The sequence below is a fragment of the Numida meleagris genome, chromosome 5 (genome assembly GCF_002078875.1).
Source record: "Numida meleagris isolate 19003 breed g44 Domestic line chromosome 5, NumMel1.0, whole genome shotgun sequence".
Classification (NCBI taxonomy): Eukaryota; Metazoa; Chordata; class Aves; order Galliformes; family Numididae; genus Numida; species Numida meleagris.
In genome coordinates this window covers 58869605-58896065 of record NC_034413.1, presented here as the reverse complement: position 1 = coordinate 58896065, position 26461 = coordinate 58869605, and the positions used below count along the sequence as shown (strand labels likewise).

General features: G+C 38.5%; 1 protein-coding gene across 3 annotated transcripts in view; it reads left to right on the top strand.

Moving 5' to 3' along the window:
- Positions 1-26461, top strand: part of CNTNAP5 (contactin associated protein like 5) — a 274310-nt gene that overhangs the window by 66076 nt on the left and 181773 nt on the right. For all 3 annotated transcript variants that reach the window (XM_021397542.1, XM_021397543.1, XM_021397544.1), the window contains exon 4: positions 3601-3794. In XM_021397542.1, coding sequence (XP_021253217.1) covers positions 3601-3794 — 194 coding nt within the window. The remainder of the gene's footprint in view (positions 1-3600; positions 3795-26461) is intronic.

Genomic DNA, 26461 nt, shown 5'->3' with positions numbered 1-26461 from the left:
AGTTATAAATAAGTATGGGCATCTTGAGTAGCACTGTGGAACATCAAGGAGCATTGATTGCATAGCTCTAGGCTTAAGTGCAGTTTTTAGAATGATTATAGAAAAAATATACAAATGATTTGAAAGAAGTATTTGGTAGTATTTCTTGGAGTCATTTGGGTCTCCAACTGAGAAACCATATGATCTTCTTCCTCATATTTCTAGTATTATAATTTGTTGCCATGGAGAATATGAACAATATACATTCCTGTGGCATGATATTTCCACTAGGACACTTTCTTCTTACCACGTTGAACCATTTTCTTGCCGTTTTGAAATGTGCAGAATCCCATGAACGCCAATGGAAATCTGATAGGCAGGATGGGGAAATGGTCCGCTCCTCAAACATCATGTTGTAAAGTGCCAGACATGTTGACTTTGATCATACTCTCCCACTTTCTTGAGAGAGGTAATGTGGCATCTTCATACATTAATTTTCCAGGTTATCTAAAAAACAAAAGTCCTGATCTGGTAGCTGTATTCTGTACCACATTTTTCCATTTTATGTTTATACCACGCTATTAATAAAAAGTGTATTATCCTGTTCAATTTCCTTATGCACAACTGCAGGAAAATAATGCCAGGGCTATGATAGTATCTATTCAGAGGATGTGATCTTCAGTAACGTTGTTTTTGGTAGCCTTTGATGTTGCAGAGAAAATTTACCTGCCATTCTCACAAATCAGTATAATTACTGCAGAAAGATTTGGAAAGGGAAACAGTGTAGGTTTTTGGAGTGCTTCTTATTGTCTCCTCCAAGGGGAAGGTGTGAAGTGAAAGGCTGTTGTGTCTGTAACTCTTAACATCTCTTACAAGCCTGGCTTCTGGTCTGCAAGATCAACCAAACCTGCAGAGGTAATGCTAAGAGCAGATGTCATTGCTGCATTATTCAGTGCTCACATCTAAAGAATGACACTTCTTACAGACGAATGTGCTCGTGTGAAGTGCTGTTCAGAGATGCCCTGTAATCTGTGATTCAGGAGCTTGAGCCCAGTGCAAACCTCCCACGTTTCCATTCAGTGTCTGTCATTCTTTTGACTTCCTTCCAAAAGATAAACCTATTGTACCATGCTCAGAATGGAAAACAACAGTGCATAATAAAGCAAAAATACGTCAGTGGAAAGCACATCACCTTACTGTCTAAGCTAGCAGTAGGAAGGGGAGAGTACAAACAACATAAAGTAGGTGGTAGTTATGATGTTTAACAAACTCCTGGAAACTCATCTCAACTTAAGGTGACTTTTCACCATCTAGTAGTGGCTGCTGTGATGGAGAATGACTGTAGTTACAACAAAGGGAAGAGGAAAGTGCCCACATCTCACTTAATACTCACTGAACATGTCTAAAATAAGCTCTTTAAGTGGTGAAAGGAACAACTTTGTGCCACAAACATGCTGGAACTTCTGAGCTGAATTTCTATGTCTTTCTGTGTTGTTTTGGTCTGTTTCAAAGATGAGAAGTTTTTGTCCAAAATGTTTTCTTTGGTTCCTATGTACGTTAGTCACAGTTCCTTATAAGATGAATTTGCAGCCGGTTGGTTTTGAACAGCAATATGTAGTTTGTAACGTAAAAGCAAAAAAAAAAAAAAAAAAAAAAGTTCTCTATATAACATTAAAAAAATTGTAATAAGGTGCATTGTTAGGAATTGTAGCATGTTGGCTTCTTTAAGCTGTCTGTCTGAACAGAGTTAGAACAGTCAGATAATAAGGGATGAAATTCCTAATATTCTGGTTAGATCTTCATGATACGCTAATAGGCAAGAAGAGTATTCTATTTAAGGCAAGTAAAATAATATTGTTGGCAGTGAAGAAATGAAGACGTCATTGAAAAAAATAAATCATGGTGCTAGCAAGCAGTACACATCGGTTTGGTTGCAAACTATTTTCCCTAGAGCATTCTGGTAGCGCAGCGAAGATTGAGTCACTCAGTATACACCAAGTGGGTATCATACTCAATTCTAGCTGGAATAAACACACTTCTTTTTCAGGAATTGGGACTAAATCCTATTTTAATGAAATGAATAATGAAAATTTTAAGTTCGATTTTTAGACAAAAAAATTTCACTTTTGAGTTGACAAATTCAATGTAGTCCAGGGAAATCAAGAATGTTTTTAAAAGGCACAGTCATTGAAATACAGTTCTTTGATATCAGCCATGCTTATTGATCTTTCAGCTCAGTTCGCTTTAATACTCTACTCAAGGATCAGCTTTGAGTCAGAGCAGTTAATAAAATTAAAATATAAAGGTAAGCTCAGCTGTTTATAACCAACATTTATTGATGTTTTTTCTTTGGAGGTGTATATTTGGAATGTTCTTGTAGTTTATGTGTAGAATTGTTAACGCTTCATTCTCAACTCAGTATTTCCCCTTTCCATTGGAATTTTGTTCAGTGCACCTGCACAAAACTACTTTTGTAAACTTTGCTTATAATGGTGAAACAAGATGATGAGTTGCTGAAGCAATGGCAGCCTGAAAATTTGCTGCTTTGGGTACTTTGGAACAAATGGCTTCTCCATTTTTCATAGCTGCATTGTTCACTTATTTGTAAGGCTGGAGTCAATGCTGAATGTATACAGAGAATAAATGCGTGCAAGTAGAAGCAAGGTAAAAGAAATGCAGGCTATAATTTAAGAATATAAGAATAAATTAGAGAACATGAGGTAATGTGTTGCAGTCTGGAAAAACTTGCCTTTTTAACCATAAGCACTCATGTATTGTAGTGAGTGAAGTGTTATAGTTCAAGCAATGGTTGCAGTTCCACGTTTCATTGATGTAACATGATCACGTGCCTGTTTAACTACTAGAAGAATTGGAGGGACAGTATTTAAGTACTTTTTAAGGGATACACATGAGTTACAAACTATAGGCTTTCATGTGGTCATGTCTGCAGAAATCTCCATTCAGGAATGGAAGTGTGGAAGATGGAAGTTGATAACTTGCAAACTGTGTTTGTCTTTGTAGTTTGTTTTAAAAGAACAAACAAGATCTTCACATACATGCTTAGTGTGCAGCTTTTATGAAGAAGAAACCACTTAACTAAAAGGAGGGCCTTCACATAGTAATTCGTTCAAATGGTCTCTAGCTTTACAATGTATTATTTGTGTGCATTTACAACCTTTAATTAAACTGTTTTTTTGTCAAATACTTATGGCACACATCAAGACAACTAACATTTTCCCTCATCCTTCAAAACACAGCAAAAAAGAAAATGTCAAAGCAAATTAGAAATTAGACATAATTCCCAGAGCTGTAGCATGTAAGGAGGAAAAAGATAGGATTTTTTTTTTTTTTTGATGAGTTGTACCATCTTCACTAACATTTCTCTAGCTGACAATGAATAGATTTCCTAAAAATTCTTGAATTCAGAATTCCTTATAAATGATGGGTTAATTTAAGAAAATCGGGTAGGATATTTCCTAATACAAAATCACGAGCAAAGAATTTTACATTTAGGAAGTAGACTCCTCTGTGGCAACTTGAAATAATAACATGCTTCTTTTTCATGTATAATTTCTTGAGTTATCATAGTTATCCACATGGCCTTTATCCCATCTCTTGTAGGAGCTGGAGGCTGGTCCCCGCTGGACTCCAACGAGCAGCAGTGGCTCCAGGTTGATCTAGGAGACAGAGTGGAGATTGTTGGGGTCGCTACCCAGGGCAGGTATGGGAGCTCAGACTGGGTAACCAGCTACATGCTGATGTTCAGCGACACCGGCCGCAACTGGAAGCAGTACAGAAAAGACGACACCATCTGGGTAGGTGCGAACTCCAGATGCCTTTCAGATTTTCTGGTTCATCCTCAATAAGGGATTTGGAGAAATGGCTTCAGTTTCTGATCAGAGAAGTGGGGTAGAAGTGAGGGAAGCAGACCTGAGTGACTCTACAGCCTGTTTTGATCTAGCCTGATTGTATCTGTGTCGCCAACTGTGTAATACGTGTTCAGGCCCTCAGGTCTACATTGTTTTTCAAATTATGAGGATACTTGGGACACTTGAAATGACCTGCACGCTTCTGTGCCTGATTGGCTTTGATTCAGGCACACCAGGCTAAATGGGGCTAATCACATAGGTACTTTTACTGGGAAGTATGGAAATTTAACTCAATTTTATGCACACTTGCTGGTCAGAACAACAGAGCACATGCTGAGGGAGGCGGGTGGTAAATTGCTCCTCAGCTTGAGAAAGCTGGAACTACAGCATGACTTGTAGGATGATTTAGCAGAAACACTGAGAGTGCTCAAGGCTTTTCCTGAAATTTTCATTCAGGAGTCATACTTGATCTGTTGCAAGTTTAATGTGTGGCCATGCCACGTGCAGTTGGTAAGACTACATGCCATAGCAGTGCCACCTCAGGTGTGAATGGAAAATTTTAAAATATAATACAGAAAATGTGAATTGTTAGTTTTTAATGAGTAGTACTATCTTCTTTGTACTGTATTCTTTAGTTCTGAGGATCAGTAGCTTTGGTAGTGTGACAGTGTTTGGTGGTAAATGAAGTATATACTTTATGAAAATCAAAGGGAACACTATAAGGATGATTAAGTAAACTTCTGGTTTTGTCCTATTTTTATTTCTTGGCTAACACCTTGATTAAATGCTGTGTAACAGAAGATGACTCTGTTTCCAGAACATAGTGATGATGAGTTAGGAGAGAGTTGTGGATCAGCAGGGAGAGAGGAGAAGAGCTGTTTAATTCTTTTCTTGAGCATGTTCCAGACATTTGGAAACACGTGTTTAGAAAAGTTAACTTCTGTGGATCTAAAATCCATTGCATTGTCACTGTCTTTGTTTTATCGTAGTTTGATTTAGGGAAAGCTAATTAAATCCTTCTTTCTTTAGGAGGATATGTTGGTCCAAAGATGGTCATAAAATTGTCAAGTATGGCTCTGCTTCATGTGTCACTTAAGTTATATTATGTTAGCTTCACTCCAGATACGTATACTTTTAAAAAATGTTTAAAAGCAGTGGAATTTCATTCTCAACTAAATGTAGTTATCACTTAATCTGGTGCTGGACTTCCCCTCCGGGACTCTGAAATCCAGAGCAGAGAGATTTTTACAGACTTAGTATCATTAAATACTTCAATCTCTGATAATATTATTATCTGACTTGTTAAAATTATATATTAAGATTAAATTTAAATTTTTGATTACATACTCAGCTCTTCCATCTGTCTCCTTTTTGGAAACCCTTGACCTTTTATTTCATTTTGTACATTTTCTTCTTAAATGGAACTTTGAAAAGACAATACATAAAACTTACCTTAGCAAATCTTCATGCCCTATGGATTCCATTTTGTGAGTTTCTCATCTAGCACCAATATTGCACGCAAGAATAAGAATAAGCCCAGCAGGAATTTAACAGTGAATCAGAATTTATGAAGAACCCAAACTCTCTCTCTGGTTGTGTGTGGTGTTTTTTTTTTTTGTTTGTTTGTTCGTTTTTTTAATTAAATGGTCAGGCATGAAGGTGATTCAGGAGAGATCCTCACACAAGTTCTTCAGCTTCAGTGGATCTTTCTTTCTGGTGGGATACTTTTTATAGACTATTGTAATGGAAACCACAAAGGAAGATAAGTATTTTTGTATATAGTTGAGGAAAATTGAAACAGAATTTGGATGTGGAAGAAGGTAACACTAGGGGAAGGATTTGGACGTTCTTTCCCTACGCATTAGTTTCTAAAAGTCACACTGACTATGCGTGCCAGTAGTATAATTCCAATCCAGAAGAGCCACTTGCTCCATGTCCCCAGGCAGAGGGCTTGATGTGGTTGTTGGCATGCATCGCCAGACTTGGCTGGAAGAGTCTGATAGTGAAAATCCAAGGTGGACCGACTTCATGGTTTGTTAGCTCCTGCAGTTTGCATAAACTGGCAAGTGTCATTAACACCTAAGAGTTTGTATGCCTGCCCATGGAATTAATGAAAATCAAGTTACTCCTGGACAATTTTTATTCTAACTAAAGAGAGAATTGGTTTCCTTTTTTTTCTTGAAACTTCTGCGTTTGTTTCACTGAATGAATGATCTTGAGCCACCTAGTGCAAAGAGAGGGAAGTCAAAGAGGCTTTCGGAAATGTGTATAGATCTATCATTTCTACTTTTTTAGCATTTCTGTTTTATTGGCAATAATCCTTTCTATGGGCTTTTTACGAACTAAGAAGAAAATAAGTATGCAGTGTCCAGCCTTACTTGAAGATTGTTCTGCACGAGACAGACCCCTGGATGAAATGAGCACCATGGTGTGCTTGTCCTTAACATCTGTTAAATTGCTATAAGGGAAATTCTGCATTGCTCACACCTTCGACAGAACTGTTACCCTTGACTTTAAGGAAGGACAGTGGAGAGGATCATTTTACACGGATGGGAGAGGAATGCCCTGGGGTAGTCTCCAGTGGTGTCTCAAGATAGCTAATTTAAGCATTAGGAATCTGTATCCCATTGCCGGAGGGACTGGGTAGTCTGTCAAAGCAAGATTGAAGACAGTAAACTCCTACATCAGGGCAGGTTGGCAAGTCACCAGGTTAGCTGTCATTCACAGGGATGCAACTTAAAATTTAGGATATTGTGAAAATATACCACTTCAGAAATGTCAGATGGTTGAGTGGGGAATGCATTCCCACCTTTCTTTTCCCTTCTAGCTTTAACTGTGAAGTTTTTCTCCTGTCTTTAGGGCAGTGATTTAGCGCTGTGTCCCTTAAGACTTCAAGTTCTTTAAAATTTCCTTCTTAAAACTTTGTGTATAACTAAAAGTGCTAGTGATTTACCCACTTTGTTGTTTTGTACATATATTTTGTATCAGAGATCTGTGCTGTTCCAGACTACACATGGTCAATTCTGTGACTCATGGCTCAAAAAGCACTCTGAAATCTAAACCATCATTGCTTGAAGTTTTTGACATGGAATTTGCTGCTGTATCAATATAAAATATCACTATACATTGAACCTGTTTTAGGGTCCATGATATAGCTTTCTGGTGTTTTTTCCTTTTTCCTGGAAGTTTGTGTTTGATGTATGGCTATTACTGAATGCCTCTCACCAAGCGCTCCTTGTTGATAACTAGTCATTTGCTGCTGCTGGAAGTGAGGATCAGTGTAAGGGACCTATGTGGTCTGGTGGATTAATTTTTGTTTGTTTTTTTGAAGGTAGTGGAGCTTTGTTAGGAACCAATCTGATTGTATAATTATTTATTGAAGTGGAAAGAAGGGTGTAAAAATTACACCCTTCTGTGGGCTCGCATTTGATTCCAAGTAGAAATGTGAGGCCTCTCTTTGTTTTTATTCATTTCTGTATCAGTCAAGGAAAGCGGGGTCTTGAAATGCCTTCTCCACTATGTTAGAATTAAAATGACATGGATCCTTAATCTCTTCACAACCCAGGTCAGATTGAAACTCCAGTTTCTCCCAGCCTGTCTACATGACCCAAAGACAAAGTTATAGGGTATTACCAGCTGCCTTTGGTGTAGTGCTCTTGGAGAAGGATTTATGGGCACAGCCTTTACCCCCTGCATGTTATGGGCCATCAGCCACATTTGATGGAGTTAGCAAAATCCCTGAGTAAATCTGACTCTGGATGAGCCTTTTCATAATTATATCTTCACTAATGTCTGATATTCTGCATTGTAAGTTATGGTTCTGAGTTGTTTTTAGCCATCTGGGTATAGGCTTTGTCTGCCCAAGTAGTGTTATGTGACCTTCAGTGCGTCTGAGACCTGGGTGCAGAAGGTCTTTATTGGGCTGCAGATAAGACAGATGTTTGCACACCAGTTTATATGACCATATCACTAGTTAAAATCCCTTTCTCTTTATAGATATTATAAGGCTTGCAAGGCATATTATCCTCCTCTCAGAGCACTCATACAGCTCCCATCAAATTCGCCATTAATGAGAGCATTGCATAGACAGATCGCGAGGAGAATCAGAAAACCTCTTACATTTTCACTCAGCTTGTGTTTATGTGTTAGTAAATTCTGCAGCTGGAGTTGAAGACAAGACAGATTAGCCATTTAAAACCAATTTTCTAACCCCATTTGTATTTAAATAATCTTGTTACAAAAGGACTCTGTGGTTCAGAGCAAACTAGGCTTATAATTATATTTTCAGTATGGATAAATCAGCTGTGTGTGGACACACTAGCTATTGATTGGGAGACATAAAACATAAATCTTATGACTTGTAACAAGAAAATGATTTTCCAGTGTTTTTAAGTGTTGAATAATTCAGAATTTTACTTTACCTGCATATGCACCACATCTTGAGTCTGTCCAAATTGTGTATATTACTGAGACAAAAGCGTGGTCTGTGATACAATGCTGGTTTTTTTTAGATAGCAATTTTTATGCCATCTGTATTGAGAAATACTTTACAAAGCTGAAAAAACCCAATTATGCAAGAAGATACAAAGAAATGGGGGGAAGGATGCATAGAAGTATGTAGTGAAAGGAGCAAAGGGATGTTCTTTAGTAAAGGTTTTTGAAAGAAATAATGGAATTGGAGATAAAGTGAGACTGCTCTGAGAGTGTCGGAGCAGGTTCTTCTATTAGAACCACAAAACTACGTGGAAAGGTAATAAACAGGAAAATGGCATAGATAGCAAGGAGATAATCCATGCTCTGTTCACATAATTGCAGAAATGAAGCACAGGTTTGGAGTTCCCTGTTAGCTGATGAAGCTCCTCCACTGTCAACAGCAGGTGGAAAGGACAAGATGGCTTCGGGTGGAAGTAGAGAATAGTGAGATCACAAGATAGGAAGAGCATCTGTGGTGCTGGACAATAATACCTTGGTCACAAGAAGTATAGAGCAGAGCTTGCATCAAGATTTGCCATAGCACCAGCCCCACATCTTGGAAGTGCTTATGAGAGGACTGGTGAGGTGACAGGAGGCTAAGGATGCTTTAGGAATATATAAATCTCAGGGGAGAAGGAAGAGTCTTTAATAGAGGTGATAAAGATCCTTTGCATCCTCTTTCGTCAGGAAAACCCTTGCTTGCATGTGTGAGATTTTGCTGAACCAGAGGCTTTTCTAATGAAATCGAGAGGAGGGTCATTTTTAATTGGCTTATAAATCTACTGAAGTGCTGTAAACTTTTCCATTTCCTCTCTAGCTGGGTAATGATTGTAGAACTGTTTTGGTGAGTTAATTATCGTTAACACAGTTAGAATATTAATCTTCTTGTCAGATTTATAGTTGCACTAATTTATTCTAAAGTATCTTTTAGCTCCTAGTCCTGATGCCCTCCAAGCAAGTTCATAGCAAAATTCTACCTGTAGTAAAGACAGGTCCTGCATTGTTTGCTTAGGTGGGAGAATGAATTTGCCTTTTAATAGTGCTTCACACTGTACTAGTATTCAGATATATTTAATCTCCTTTATACACAGTAATTATTGCCAGGCAAGCAGGTGTTAAAACAATATCTGTGGATTATTTGCTTTTCCATTACCATTTCCTCTCAGAAGCAGGAAAGGTGAAGTCTGGAGAAGTTAATGTAGATATCAGCGTGGTGCCCATCACAGATCTGCTGAGTAATTCTCTGTGCTTGATATCTGGCATCCTGACCCAGGAAACTGAAGAAATATGGCTATGTGCAGCCATTGCTTTCATCGCTGACTTCCTAAACCTGTTCCTTTGCATGCTGCCAAAAAATTGGTAAATTTGCTATTCTGTAACAGCTCAGGAAGGCTGTGAAATGTCCCTTGAGTTCTAATTTTTACATCCCTTATTTTCTGTAAGACCTGGTCTCTCCAAAGCTAAATATTATCTCTTGGCACTATGAAGTGTGACTGCAGTGCTGGTTTTAACAGATTGGAGTGTGAGGACAGTTGTGTATGGTTCTGGTTGTTTTCAACTGGCCCTAAAACATTTGTGTCCTCCAAGGATCTTCTTAGATTTGTCTGTCATAATCCCAAAGCTATTGTTTTCCCTTTGCAGCTTCCAAGAAGAGTAAATGTTAGTGGCAGTGTGCTAAGATGCCTAATGTGGTAAACAGTGGAGATTTCCTCTCAGATGAAGGATTTCAACCATATCAGTAGATCGAATCTCGTTATTGTTTGCAAATCATATTCTATGGCATGTGAAGCTACAAATAGGTGCCTTTACAAATTATAAATAAATATGAAACAAATGGTGTTTCAGTCCACTTATACTTTCACCTCTGGTGAGCAAATGACCGCTTGCAAATGGACTAAAATGAGAAAGCAGCATAGAGCAAAGAACAAACGGTAAAGCTGTTTTGCTAAAAGAAAATGCATCATTAATTTGTTTGTAGCAAACAATTTACAAAGATTAGCCAAATAAAAACGTCCCAGGGATAAGCACTAAAGCTGATCCACCCACAGCTGAAAGCCATTCTGAAACAATAATAGTTGGATTGACTGCAGTGCTGTGCAGAGAGGTTACCTGAGTCCTTCAGTTGCTTCCATAGCCAGTCTGCATGTATATATACTCAACCAAGAAAGAGCCTTTACAGAATACTGTATGCAAATATTTTTCTTCTACAATGTTCCCAGTGAAGTCTATGCTAATTTCCATAGTCCTTCTGGGTCATATTAATCAGGATTGAGTGGCTTCTGGGGTTGGTAATGAGATCTGGAGTTTTTATCATTATAAAAAGCCTGTTTAAATCCAAATGAAATGATTCTAAGGCAAAAAGCTCGCTTACATTTTGTGCTGCTGAGTAGCAGTCAGATGATGGTGAAATGCGCAAGGAGAAACACTTGACATCCTTGGCAGTTATTTGTGCAGAGTCCTTAGTGTGAAGAGAGTGGGATCTTCTGGGATCTTTGTTCATAGAGTATCTTGTTTGTTTGAAAGGAAAACTCCAGAAAATAGCGCCGCTAGTCAGTACAAAATGTATTTCCAGAGCCTGGATCGTGATGATTTCTTTACAGTTGTTTGGCACTTTTGGGGACAAATGAGAATGGGTCTAGTTTTCCTAACATCCAGTTGTTTTTAAAACTCTTATCTAATGACTGTTCTTTCTGTACTGTCGTGTGCTACAAAATGAGATGGCTTGTTCTGCTGCTGAAAATTGTCTCGCTTCTACTGATGCTCTCTTAATTAGGTTAATCTTAAGAATTATCTACCTTATCAGCTCCTCTCCTTTGACTTGGAGTGTTCAGGTCTTCAGTAATTGCTATAGGTTTGAAACTTCTTGGCTCTGAAACCTTTCTAAACTTTGGATTATTCCTGCACCAAGAAACTCATGAATGGGGAAGTGGAAACCTGTTGCTTGTGGCTAGTTGAAATGACATATAATAAGAGGAGCTGAGCTATAAACAAATCATTGCAAGCCACTCTAGGCCTGGAATTTTACTGATATTAATCATCAACAGAATACTGGCTAAGCAAAGGAATGTGATGTTATATAGATATCAGGCTTACTGATAAGACATGCTGATAAACTGGTGGGCACCTTGGAGGGAGAAGTAAGAAAATTAGTATGATGCCTGTAAGGAAGCTGGAGGCAGAGGAAGAGGGAGATTGAAAGAGAGTTGTTTTGATGGCCAAAGCTTCGATACCTGAAGCGGAGAAAAAGATCTGTTTCATTACTTCTTCAGTAAGTACCAGCAGAAGCCAAGAATCTTCTACTTCTGCTCATCCACTTCTTATTTATGTGGTTGTCAGATTTGTATCCTCTTTTGAGTTAACGGGCTCAGTGTTTCCTGCCACTGGATTCCCAGCAGAAGGCTTCTTATAATACTTTTCCTGAAAAAGAGGTACATTCACAGAAACCTTTCTTCAACATTAAAATTGGATTTAGCACAGTGGTGATGCAGGGGGATAGAAAATCAGATGTCATGCAAGGGCCTGGAGGGTTTATAGGAAGGACACTGAGATATTAAAGTATTTTTATTTCTGTATATACGTTTTAGTATTTGTATATATACTTTTTAGGATGTTTGTTAAAGTTAGTGTTGGAAATGTACTCTTTGTAGATTTTCCACCAATTCCTGGTAGTTCCAGCATACTATTTATTTGGCTTTGGGGTACTGAAAAAGAGCTTTTGGAATACTAGAGTATTCCAAGTTTGAAAGCAGAATTCTCTAATACCTAATACAAACAAAATATAAATATTTAATATATTCTATTAGATATGTTTCCTAATTAAATAAAGAAGAACTAGGGATATTATCAATATTTATAAAGAAGAAGAAAAGAATAACATTGTAATTCTTTGTGTGGGGCAGTTCTTCTAATACATTGCCTTTCCAAATGCGTGAAGTAAGTTTCACATTGTTTCAGTGGCTTCCAAGTGTATTTCACCAGAACTTTAAAAAACACTCATAATCATTCATCTTGAGAGTCATTATATTGATTGTAATTTTATTCTCAAGGTTGTTTATCATGGGAATGGGGAAGGAGATAAATCCTTAGAGAAACACCAAAAACAAATATTGTTATCAGCAGAATAAGTAAGCCTGTCTATGTTCCTTTGGAATGTAACTTAACAGTGAGACTTCTAATATGTATCTGGCACTTTCAGGGAGCTGCATATGCCTGTTCTTCAACATTCAGATTTTCTTTCTGGAGTTAACAAAATGTGAGCAAACCATGATAGAGAGTAATCCTTATTACTTAAATTTCATCTTTCAGGGAATAAATATTCATGAGTTGGGGGCACAAATAAAATCCTGGGAATACTATAAAAATTGCATATATATATACACCTTTACAGCTTGTAGGAGAGATGAGATTCAGCTCAGAAATAAAACTGAGTCAAGCAGTTGTACTAAGGGAACAGTTGATGTGAGCTACTTATTTTTAATCAAAATATGTAGACTACCGTATCAGTGATAAGAATGGAAAAGTCTCCTTTGGAGAAGATTCTTCTTTTCCTTAGTCAAGTTTTGGTAGGCTTTGGGGAAACAAAGTGGAAAGACTGTCTTCCTTTGAGAACTAATCCTAAATGTGAAATACTCCAAAATAATGATTTTTGTTTACAACAGTGTACTTCTGTAAATTAGGCCCATCATTTTAAACAGTGCTTCGTAGTTGTTTCAGATGGGTCACTGTCCTGATAGAAAAGTCAAAATTTGTACCAGTTCACTTAATAAAGACGATCCTAAAAGAACTTTATACATTCACCTCGCAACTGTTTTGAAGACTAAAGCTATTCTGGTAGAGTATAGCAATTCTGTATAATCTCCTTCAATAAATCCCTTCAAATCTGAGGTTCAGGTCCTCTCTGATGTCACTGAGATGATAACTGATTTTTGGCTGATGCTTTCAAATCTTTTCTTTGGATGATGTTGAGGGATAATAAGTGCCTTGAGATTGCGAGGTGGGAGTTTTATAGCAGCATCAAAAGAAAACTGCAGTCTGAATTCTGGATCTAGCTTTTCTAATTCTACTTTACTGTCTTGTTGTCATCAGGAGGCTTCTAAATGTCTAAAGTGAGTGTTCTACATTTTCCGTGTCAGACCCAAGCCTGTATTTTCCTGGTAGTTTCTGGGCACAGGTGTTCACTCTCTGTTGCAGCACTGGTCCATAGCTATTCAGCTCTCCCTGTCAAGTCCTTCATGCCTGAGAGTGTATGAAGGCCAGTCATGTATAATATGAGCCTGGCGACCGAAATATTTCTGGTAGCAGTGCCCTTTAATCCTTTAATGATAACAACTGTGAGTTGCATACGTGTCACTGAGCTTGGCAGATGCTTCCTTGTTTGGATTTCAGTTTAAAAAAAAAAAACATAAACAAAAAAATCCAATAGAGATAGTGCCTACTGGAAAGCCTTCGGTAGTTTATTACTCGGTAAATACAGATACGATTTAGCCAGGGGAGCCAATACCAAGATCCATCCTCTTTGAAGGATATCCTTCAATTATTACTTTTTTGCAATTAACTGGTCCTTCAGGGAAAAGATTTTCTCTCCAAATAAGAGGGCATGCTCATTTTTTTCTTTTCTCTTCCCCAATAAAGCAGTCTTTCTATTCCTTAGAAATTTAAGAAAAGCTTTCACCTCATGGCTTTCAAGTTGTTTAGCAATAGAAGCATTGTTCAAACATCAATCGTTATATTTGTTGCATGTCTTTAGAATGGGTAGTTTTCCTTGCTTTTGATTTGTCTCAGAATGCAAAAATTCTGTATTTTGTGTGCATCCATTATGTGGTCTTTAATGAGCACTCCCTTTAAACTTTCTAATTTCAACTAGTTTCGTGTTACAAGATCACAAACACAGCAGAAAGCAGAGATGATTTACTTTGAAGAAGAGTTGGAGCTAGTGCAGTGTTAAAAGTAGTCCTCTCTTGGTTTTGTTTTCCATTAAAGGAAGATCAAAACTTCCTTGTTTCTGGTGTTGAAAGCAGCCTGTAATGTCCAAGCAGAATTGGGAAATAATCTAAGTTTTTTAGCCCTTTTTTTTCAATGCAGACAGCTGAAGTGTGCAGTTGACCTGTGTAAAAAACACACTGTATTTACAAATTATACCTAAGAAACCATAGCAAAGTTTAGTCAGCCAAAGCAGAAACTGTCCTAGTAGAATGATTTGGAAAATTTTGAGTAGTTGTGATTTGTATAGCAGTCATGTAGTTGATGATTGACACATTTACAAGTAGCAGCTTCTTGTTGGCAATAAACCTCAAGATTTGGTTACTATAGTGAGGAGAAAGCATTCAGATGTGCTTTCTTGTCTTGCTGTCTGCGGAACGTTTGGGAGTTGTAAATCCACACGCACACACACACACATGCATGAAATTTAACAAGAGCAAGTGCGGGATGGGTTCTGCACCTGGGATGGGGCAACCCTGAATGCATATATGGGAGTGGGGCCAACAGGCTGGAGAGCAGCCCCCTGGAAAGGGATCTAGGGGTTCTGACTGACACAAGTTGAATCTGAGTTAGCAGTGTGCCCTGGCAGGCAGGAGGGCCAACTGTACCCTGGAGTGCATCAGGCCCAGTACTCCCACTGGGTAAAGGGAGGGATTGTTCCACTCAGAACAGCACCACCTCCAGCACTGGGTGAAGCTCTGGGTACTGCAATATGGCGGCTGCAGCTCCTCACAGGGAGTGGAGGAGCAGCGCTGAGCTCTGCTCTCTCGTGACAGTGACAGGGCCCGAGGGAACGGCATGGAGCTGTGTCAGGGGAGCGTCAGGTGGGGAGTTAGGAAAAGGTTCTGTACCAGAGCGTGGTGGGGATCAAACAGGCTGCCCAGGGCAGTGGGCCCATCACCAAGCTGCTGGAGTTCAAGAAGCATTTGGACCAGGATTTCATCCCAAACCTCTAATTGTGTACTGAACATAACATATTTTAGTGTAGGGGCTGTGCAGCTATGTACTCCCAGAACTTGGAAGTTACTTGTTTGTCTCATTTGCTGTGAAGCTTATTTTCCTCTTTATCTGGAAAACAGTCTTGCTGCAAATTTGTATCTAGAGGGATTTACTTCTTGCCTACATTGTGTGGTTGGCCAGACTCATTAGGAGTAACTGTGTATCTGCTGCCTTATTTTTTAAAACAAGACACGTGGCAACGCTTTCCAGTGAAATAAGGCCTGGACTTCCCACTGTTTTCCACTCAACTCTGTTTTGTTTTTTTTTTTCCCTCTGGAGGTCAGCTTTTAGTGCTAAGTCTTAGTATTTGAAGGCTTATAATACTCCCTGTGTTTATAATCTTTATTTGGATTATCCCAGACATTTGGTTACAGCTTTGTGAAATGTGTGCTACTTCAGCCTGAGATACGTGTGTATGTAGTAAAGCGTACATCATTATAAAGGTTAACAGAAATAGTGATCTGCAAGGAATAAGCTTATGAAATTAGATTTACAGATACTTAAGACAGGTTTGAAGAGTTATTGTCAAACATGCAGAGCAGGTGTGTGTGTATATTATGTAAAAATAAATGTGTGGGAGAGTGGAGAAGCAAATCAGAGAGATGGAAAGCGGAATTTCAGGTGGCATTCATCCAGCCATGCCTGCAAGAATGCGACAATGATGATTTATAATTATTTTGATTAAAATAACGATGATTCTGCTGCCACATTTTTACTATGGCCTCAGGAGTATAAGTCATTACGTGATGATCAGTTGATTCTACATATTCACAAATTCACTGTTTATCATAATTGGTTTATTCTCTTGGATTTAGTCCAGACACTTATTTTATACAGTTGGCTGTAAAAAGGGCAGGTAGAAAGAAGCAAATTTCCTCTATTTGCATGTACCAAATTGAAGGTGTTTCTACTAATGGAATCCATAAGATCAATTGCAATGTCTTTTTATTCCAAGTTTAAAACAAAAAAATGCCAAACATGCACATACATGCACACAAACCAACATACACACAAGAATTGTAATAAAAAAAAAAGTCTTCACAGAAGATACCTCAATCATTTCTTTGGAGATTTTCAGTGTTTACATGAAGATAAGCTTATTAACACTTCACTCTTTTTCTGCCTATACCTATATGAAAGTTGGGTGTTCAGTGATAAAATTAGATGGAACTCAGAAGCTCTGGCTTTCATGTTTGATTCCATGCCTACCAAAGCCTTTCTGTAGCTGTCTCCATCCTAGTACTGTCATTAATGCAAAACATGCTGTTTTAAGGGCCTCAAAAACCTTTGTTACTTATAAAGCCATTTTATTATAAGCTATGTATTTGATGCCTTTGTAAATTCCAGAAAATATTTTGTCCCAATGTCTCTACTGTCCCAAGAAAGACCCTTGGCTTTGACAAGAGGAAAGAAGGAGAGGCACTAAAAATCTACTAGTGGATTTCAGGCGTATAGTCAAATTGCACACTGAGTTTTACACTGATCCTTTCCTGCTGTTTCTATAATGTTATAAAGTGACTGAAGTATTAAATAGATGGAAAACATTACGTGCAAGGTTAGTTCAGACAATTTCACCGTAAGTCCCAAATCACTTTCAAAGCCTTAGATTTGTCCTGGTTTTCTCTTTTGATATTTACTCCACATTGGGATGTGAGTAAAATTTCCTACCATCTTGACAGTTTGGACTTAGGTGACATTTGTCTTGCAGTTTTTCTGAGACAAAAAGAGGCAAATCAGTGAAAAGACACTTTCCTGTATTTTTTTTTTTTTTTTTTTTTTAAGATTTAATCCCAGAACCCATTAACATACTGGAACACACTTAAACACTTAACATACTGTTCATGGCTTCCTGCTGTCTGACTGTAATTTTATGTACAATAGCTGTATTTTCTTTTTCTATTTATTTCAACGCTGATAGTCAGGCAAGCTGCTTATCTAATGCTGGCTCTTGCATGATCCTCTTGCTGCCCTCTAGGGGCCCTCATACGTTCAGGCACAAAACTTAATGCAGCATCAAATGGTCCCAGAGAGTTTCTTTGCTTGGGCAGCAGCAGGCAGAGTAATTAAAAACAAAATCACAGCGCTGCTGGTGAAGTAGTAGCACTGTCAGGCCTAGATGACTGGCAGCCCTGGTCCAAAGACAGTGAGGCATGGTCTGCCTTCTATCAATTTGTCTTAAATCCTCTGTTTAGACATGTTTCTTTATTGTATGTTAATCACTATCCTCCTGGCCCAATTCTACTTACTAGCTTTCAGGAACGTGATTATATGAATGGATTCATTGTAATTCAGATTTGGCAGATAGGCTACATTTTTCCTATGCTCTTTACAGTTGGTTAAAATCTGAAAATCCAGTGTTTGTACGTCACCTGTGTGCAGCCATATACTCTCCTCTACCTTGGACCATTCTTCCAGGTTTTGTCAGTCTCCCTTCAGGGATCAAAGCAACACCCCTGCATTGTTGTGCTGCTTTTAAAGTAGCTCTGATCTACACTGAATGCTTCATTTTCTGAGACTTTCCCATGACAAGGTGAGGGGCTTTGGCCTAGAGTTGCGTTTGGTTTCCTCTTTTTTTCCCATCTTATGGCCCAGTGAGCCAGAATGAAATGGCTGCCATGAAGAGCAGCAGACAGTGGGGGAAACATGGCTCAGTGGTGAGGTTTTTCAGATGAAATGCAGAGCTGGACCTGGCCCAGCTGAGGATAGCACTGAAGGTACCTGTTTCTTCTCCTGGCTGCTTAAGTTTGTAATGGCACCCAGGGTGATGCTAGTGTTAGCAAGTACTTAATGGTACTCACGCCACCAGTTGGTACAAGTTTAGGCAATAGCAAAACATGCCACTGCTTAGAGTGACAGGTCTGGGCACGCATAGAAACAGAACTGTAGGAAACTGGGGAATCTCCAGGTTAAGTGGTCAAAGAGCTGAGGAATCTCCTGGGTTAACCAGATGCTTAGCTGAGAAGTTTAGAAATATGGTTTTGAACTTCAAAGGCTTAAATCTGTTCAAAGTCTTTACATGAATCTCATTTTATGGTTATGTAAGTTTTGGGGCAGTAGAAGAGGTTCTCTGTTCCATTATGGAAGAGTTGTAATGAAATAGCAGTAGACTTAGGCAGATCAATACCACTTTTCTATACAATTTTTAAAAACCAAAGTTACAGAAGAAAAGCCAGTTATCGCAATGCTACTTAATTCACTTAGTAATAGAGTGCATTGATTGATATTGTCATAAATAACAAAACGCTTCATCTGTGCCTCTTCATCGCCCTATCACATTATGCACACAGGCTGAGACAAAAAAAAAAAAAAAAAAGAAAAAATCTACTGCCCTTCTGAGCCTCAGGCTAACAAGCCTTATTGATTGCACTTGTCATGAGTAATCTGAAGCTAAAGGATAGCAACCCATAAGATTTGTATGTAACTATTGTAGGCCAGGCTTGAACCCACCCTATTTTCTATAGGGGCAATGTATATAGAAGCTGTGCCAATGTCTAAGAAGCTGACATGTTTTACTGGAAGCACAGTGCAAACAGAAGCCTCATGTTCTGAGCAATGACTGGCAAAATCAATCTTAATTAGGCTTCAGATATTCAAGGCCACTTCTAAACCTGAGCCTTTTCTTGATCCCCTTTAATTACGTATTCAGATCAAAATGACATCCTGAGCTATTATCCTGCTTGTTAAACCCACTCAGTCACTTGTTGTCTGAGCAAATGCCTCTTCGTTTTACTAAGCAGCATAAATGGTTTCCTCTGTTGTTCCTCTTGCTGTGGGAGCTGCAGATGTGTCCTTCACCATCTCAGTTTCCAGAGCTTGCTACAAAATTTCAGAGTTATTCTATGGAAGTTACTTTTCTGTTCAGACTATCCTGAGCTGTCATTTTTCCCCTTTGTCCTCTGGATTCCAGGAGCGCCTCAGCTCCTGTTCAGTCAGAACATTTTTAAAGCATGTGCAAGGAAACAAAAACATTTCTTATGTTTATTTTCTATTTATCTCATCCATGACTACTCATTCCCTTGTACTTCTCAGGAAGAGGCAGAGATGAACACATTAGGTGTGGGAGCTTGAATACTTATGTTTTCTAATTAGCAGGGCTGACATTTAGGAGTTGAAAGCAAAGGGAATTTAACCCATGTGTGAACTGGGATTAAGTTAGTGTTGTACATGTGACCTTTTCTTTAAAAACGTGCTGCAAATACTGATTCCTTGGGTCTCTGTGGCATGTTGAGCTGTGAGAAGATAAGTGAAACTGAGCAAAATACCTCAGGTAGCATAAAGTTCTCTCTACTTGCATAGAGGTAAGGTAGCAGATGGAATAAGAAGGTAACAAATCTGATAAAATGGTATTTTTAATTTCTCAGTGTTTTCCACAAGCAGAATACCATGACACAGGACACCATAGTCCTGAGTCTGCTCATTTGGTAGAGAGCTAACTTGTATATGAAGATAAAAGCTAGACAAACTGCAAGTGTTTAAACAGAATCTATGCTACTGGGGGCATAAGAGAAGAGATGTCAATGAAGGTCTCTGGTTTATACAGAGATTAGCACATTCCAGTGTTTACCCAGACCAACTGGTTGTATTTTCTAGTTATAGACACTGTTTGGCAGAGCTCCTTTTGTAGAAGCTCTTCTTGTTTCTCTGTCCTTTCATTTCTAATTTCTTTTTTCTTGTTTGTACTCTTTTTAGTGGAGCTTTGCTTATTCTGTTATTTAGTCTTTCTTGTAAAGTTTTGTTGGATGTAATTTTCATAGTTTGTTGTGGGGTTTTTATAAACTATTCATAGAATCATAGAATCATAGAATGGCTTGGGTTGAAAAGGACCTCAAAGATCATCGAGTCTCAACCCCCCTGCCAAGTGCAGGGTCGCCAACCACTAGACCAGGCCGCCCAGAGCCACGTCCAGTCTGGCCTTGAATGCCTCCAGGGACGGGGCATCCACAATCTCCCTGGGCAACCTGTTCCAGTGCATCACCACCCTCTGTGTGAAAAACTTCCTCCTAATATCTAACCTAAATCTCCCCTGTCTCAGCTTAAAACCATTCCCCCTTGTCCTATCGCTATCCACCCTCACAAACAATCGATCCCCCTCCTGTTTATACGCTCCCTTCAAGTATTGGAAGGCCACAGTGAGGTCTCCCCAGAGCCTTCTCTTCTCCAAACTAAACAAGCCCAGTTCCCTCAACCTTTCTTCATAGGAGAGGTGCTCCAGCCATCTGATCATCCCATATTATGGGATCCATATTATGGAGATACAAAACATTAATGCACTGCAGACAAAAATATATTGAATGCTACCTCTGAAGAGGCCAGAAGATACAGTTTTAAATCTAGAAAGGAGGTTTTCCTTTGTCTTCAGGGTACAACTGAAAACTCCAGTCTATTGCTGCATTCAGAAGGAAAGCTGCGAGTAAAGCTCTTATTTCTGTCTGTTTTATTGGACATTAGAATTGAATCTGTGATGCACTAAATAAGAAGAAAGGGTTCTGAGAGTTCCAGGATTTATTAGTCCTTTGAGCTCTTTAATTTTCTAGTAATGGTTAAGACTTCTGTGGACCTGCTGCACAGAGAGCAAGACTTTAGAGAACTCTCTGGTCATGCATAGAGAATAGTGTTATTCATGTACAAATATGGCTTGGTTTGGTTAGTAATTGTTTTTCTCAAATTCTGTTAGTAGCTTTGTTTTTTTTTTTCTTTCTCTAATATCAGCTTTGACCCAAGGTATCACTGTCACTACTTTGAACTAGTCTCAGTCTTGTCCAGTTTTTAAGGTGCTCACACCATAAAAAAAAAAAAGTTGCTCACGAATTGCCTACTGTGAATTTCCTTTAGGGAGGACTTGAGGAATCTTCTGACCAGATGTCAAAATCAGAGACAAGGATCATGATGTGTGTGTGGACGTTAATAAATTACTTGTTTGTTGTGTATTGCTATTCACTTTTTTGTCTCCAAAAGATTAAATATGGTAAGATATATATATATATAAATAAAACCTAATGCAGCTTTTTAATATGGTTTATATTTTTGTGTTGCAAACATGGTTGATGAGTTGAGGTTTTTTCCTCTCTATTTGAAATTTGAGGATAAAAATAGTTGCTGAGCTGAAAAGACATTAAGCCTATCTAAAATCCTCAGGATCCTAAGTGACATGCTGACTCTTAAATTCATTACTGTATTGATGAATATACCTCTTAGTATGTAGTCCTGCAGTCCTATTAGTAAACAATGAATCAAGAATTCCAAATAGTTCCTTACTATTCCCTTTAGATAATAAACATTCTAAGCTTTACAATTAGACTTCATACCTCTTATTTGTGATCTTTAATATATTTTTCCTCTCTTTCTCTTCAAATTCTGATGTGTCCTGGAGACTGTTAGGGACTTATTTATTTATTTAATTTTGCTTTCTGGGCAAAATCATGACCTTCATTTTTCCTGCACCACTGCTGTCTAATTGCCAACTTTCAAGTTAGTATTCTTCTCTGTAAGTGATTACTGCAGCATGACCTTAGAAAGTTAGCTTGAATTTTAGCCCAGATTCATGTAGGTCTGGATTTATAATGCATTCTTGCTAGGTATCAATGAAGTACACTTCATCTTCCTGAGGCCATCAGACACTCTCAAAAGTAACATGCGGTAGCAGTAATGTTATTCTTAGTTGTCATGATCTGAGTTGTCTGGAAGCCTTAAGAAACACATAACGATCCTCGGGATCAGAGATGAACCTGACCTTTTATCACCCAGGACAAAACAGAGTGTTTATAACCCAGAACAAAACAGAGGGTAAACAAATACCTTCAGATAGAAACTGACATTAATTCAACCTTGCCTCCTCAAAAGTGCCAAATGTCACTATTCATCTGGGCTATTAAAATGCTAGACTTTGCAGATTGAAGGAAAAAAAAAAAAAAAAAGAATTACTGGCTCTTGGCAGAACAATTCTTTCACCCACCACTAGAAATTTGTTTATACTGAGGTCTTTACTTCCTGCTTTCTCAAGATTTCATTCATGAAAGTCATGTTTTGAAATGATAACTTGGTGGAGCACTGAATCTTTATTTGAGCTAATTAGCTACTCTGTCTTTGATATGAGCTTTTGACAGCGTACCATTATCCCTTCAAGAAGTATCCTGTTCTGCTTCCAAGCATACTGATTTTTCCAGCTACGCTATTAGCAATTGTTTGCAGCAACACATCAGTTTAAAACGAAAGTATTTGTCTAAGTGTTATTACAGTAAAGCTCAGTACTTTGTTACCATAACTAGCCAGTAATGGATGGGGAGAAGCTGGAGCACAAGCAGCAGAAAAACTTAACTGGAGTCAAATCCAAGAATACAGCTCCAATTGCTTCTTTCTGGAGTATTTTAATTGTCAGATAATTCTCTGTGCCTAGTCTCTGTTCAACTGGAAAGATACCTGAAGACATATTGTCTTTTCTTGTGCATTTTGTTCAGGATGCATAGGGAAACACTGTCAATGCAGTTTTGAAGTTTGTTAGACATCTGGGATTGATTCTTTTTCAAGAGGGAGATGAACTAAGTGATTTCCCAAGATTCTCTAGCTGCCTAAGTGAGGGGGACTTGAAAGAAATTGGAAAACATACCACCCACGCATACTAACTTTATTTAGCTTGGATATCAGCATGAGGCATGTCATCCTCCCTGTCTCCAGTTCTTCTGTCATACTAGTTGCCACTGGAAATCTGGAATTGGCCTGGAAGAGCACATAGCAACTTAAAAAAAAGTTCCCACAGTGAGCAAAACTGGGGGCTAGCTCAGTGAGGCTGCCTGTGAGACTCTTGTCCTGCATTTCAAACAGAGCTTCTGTATTTTCATTGGTATGCTCCAGTAGGGATTTCTGTTAAAAGGCTCTAGTAGCAGTCATGACAGGTAACTTCAAAAATGCCCTTTCCTTATTGCAGGCTAACATGCACATTGCAAACTATAAAGTCGCACGTAACATTTATGATAGTGAAATACATCACTGACATGCTGCAAGAGTTTGATTTGCTCGGGGACCCAGTTCTGTGACTCATCGGCATTTTATGTAAATAGGATGATTTGTTTCCTCCCACAGACAGTAAAAATAAGAATGTAGTTGATGATTAAATATGTGTAGAAGGAGCCACTCCTTCCTTCCCCTCCCAAGGAGAGTTGTTAAAGATGACAGAACAAGAAAAGGGTGCAAGAAAATGGTCCCATGAATGTGGGACTCTCTTGCTGTTGCTAAGTTAAAAGCCACTCAGAACCAGCTTACTGTGTAAGTCTTGCTCTCTGCTCATTGGTGACACTACATCTGGCCCACCGTGTTCAGTTCTGGGCTTCCCAATACAAGAGAAATACAGAAATATTGGAGAGAGTCTAACAGAAACAAAGTTGATAAATTAACTCCTGTGAGAAAAGGCTGAGTTAGACGGAACTCCTTAGTCTGAAGGAGGCATGGGGTGATCTCATCGATATCTGTAAGTACCTGAAGGGAAGATGCAGTGGAGATGGAACCAGGCTCTTTTTAGTTGTGCACGGCAACAAGATAAGAGAGTTAACTGAGCAACAGAACAAACTGCCTGGAGAGGTTGTGGAGTCTCTCTCCTAAGGCAGCTTGCTCCTGGTCCCAGTGCTTGAGCAAGACAGTTGGCCCAGATGGCCTCCAGAGTTGCCTTCCAACCTCAGCCATTCTGTGATTCTGTAATGGTGATCTTGTATTTCTGAGATTAATGTGTAATTAAAACACATAAGAAAGATAGCATTCCAGTAGCAATGTGTGTGGTATCAGAAGAAGCAAAATTTTATCAGGTGGCCTGCCTAAGCATGGTCTATGTGTGCATCTCTTAAATGTTCTTTTAATGGGAGCAACTCCCAAAGTAGGTGCAACTTCATTTGATGTTCTCTCTCCCACAAAATTCTCCTCTTGGCAGTTTTTTTTTTTGTTTTGTTTTGTTGTGGAGCATTTGGTGTTTCTCAGTGCATGACATATGGATGGAAAGTTTACGTATGTGTTTGCAAAGAGGTATGTCCTTGTCTGAGACAGGAGCATCTTCAAATAAAGCCTAGACTGATATTTGCCCAATTAAAATTACAAAGGGTGATTTTCTAAAGTTGGCACTACATCACGTTAAGCATTTCTGCAGTTGGATTATTATAATATCTTCTCTGTTTTCAGCTCCTGTTTTCTGTATCTCAGTTTATCATGGTAATTCTGTTTCTTCACCCTATTCTATGCTATATTGCTGAGGTCTCGAATCTCCATGAAAAAGATCTCCTAAAAGTGTGAAAGAAGTTTGATATCATTACAACAGTGGAACAATGTCTCATCCTGTATTGCACGTGTGAAAAAAGCTTCCTGTAGGTTTTGATGTTGTTTCTAGTTGAATCTTACGTGTAGTTTAGGACTATATTGTTAATTTTGATATTAATGAGTAATAGTGCAATAGGGAGCACTCATCTGTGCATACTGCAAACTCTTACAAATCTATTAATAATCATGTTCAGATATGCAACTATGTACAGATATAAATAGCAAGGCTATAAAGTCAAGCAGATTGTTAGGAAACAGCAGAGCTAGTTGCCTGGGTAACATTAATCAGGTTCATTTAATTACATGTATTTCACATAGTTTGATCTAGACTGAAAGGCCAGATTGGGGGGTTTTTTGGTTGTTTTTTTTTTTTTTTCTGCATGGGAGATGCCTAGAGAGAAAAAGGTAGAAGTTTACTAACTCTCATATTAAGTGTGAGATAACTATAATAAGGGGCTCTCACAGAACTCCTGTTATAACCTTTATCTTTATTGCATAGATGGAATGAAAGGTCAAGATCTGTTCAAATAGTATCTTCATGTAACAGACTTAGTGTTTGCTCCATGCTTTATATACATAATGGGTCCTTAGAGATCACCAGGAAAGCAAACAGACCTCATCAATTTCTCTAATGATTCCTCTGAAAGATACTTTTTTTTTTTTTCTTGGTTTGTATTTTTAGCTCACTCTAGCAACACCTCTATTACCAGACTGTCAGAGACCTCGTACGTAGAATTTATGTTGGCTTTCATAAAGAAAAATTAGATTCTATCTCAAGGACAGGCTCTACTTTTAATGTCATTAAAACTAAATGAGTTATTGTTGACATTCACTGAGGAACAGCAAATAGAATTAGATGGAGAAAAATCTTAGTGATAAGAAGATGCGGTGACTTAAACTGTCCGCTGCAGAGAAGAGGTAATTTATAAGAATTGCTTTCTTAATGTATGTGTAACCTGTGCTTTATGCTGTGGTGGCTGGTTCTATTAATCTTAGGGGAGGGATGAAGGCTATGGAGAAGAGGTGCGGATTATAGTTATAACGGTCTGAGTTTTTACAGTAGTACTGAGTTCTGGCCTTCCTTAGCAAAGTGGCAAAGGAGAAGGCAGTGTCCAGGCCCCTTGGTTGCTGATGCCTACTTGCTGTCAGTGTCTGGAAGAAAGCAGCATTCAAAGAAAGGGGAAAGATTTTAAATTCAGGAGTAAAAAATGGCTTTTGTAAACACAGTACAACATGGTATCTCTATTTTGAGGTCTGCATCTTCGTGTTTCTTTAGGTATAACTTGGCATGACCAAATGTGTTTTAAGTCTTAGTAAAAAAAACCTCACTTTTTATTAGAAAAAGAAGGAGAGCGAGGGTAGGAATGTTACATACGCAAGAGGATTCCCACAACTGCACACTTTACGTTTAAATTTGTGCTCTTTGCTTTAAACTGTCTTGTTCTGTAAAAGAAGAATGAGAAAAGCAACATGGGTTTGAAGATTTCTGTGTTCTTACCTGCCTTGCCTGGGCTTGTAGGAAAAGCAGAAAGCTCTGGAGAAAGACTTTTGTAAAACTGTGGGAAATGGCTGTTCTGTATGCTAATCCCATCAATCTGTAGATCTGTGGTACAGATGTTCCTAGCTTTGTTTCTTGTGTAGCTGGGAGGTTTTTAGCTGTTCACTCCAAAGCCAGAGTAAAGCTGAACATGGCGACCCCCACAGCATATTCTGAGGGCTCAAAATATCTGGGGAAGAGTGAGATCCCGAGTTTCCTGGTAGGCATGAAAGTGCTGTGTTTCATTTTGTATCGGTGGCATAAAAACTGAGAAAGGAGTATGTGTGTGTGTGTATATATATAAATTATTTTTTAAAGTACATATGTTATA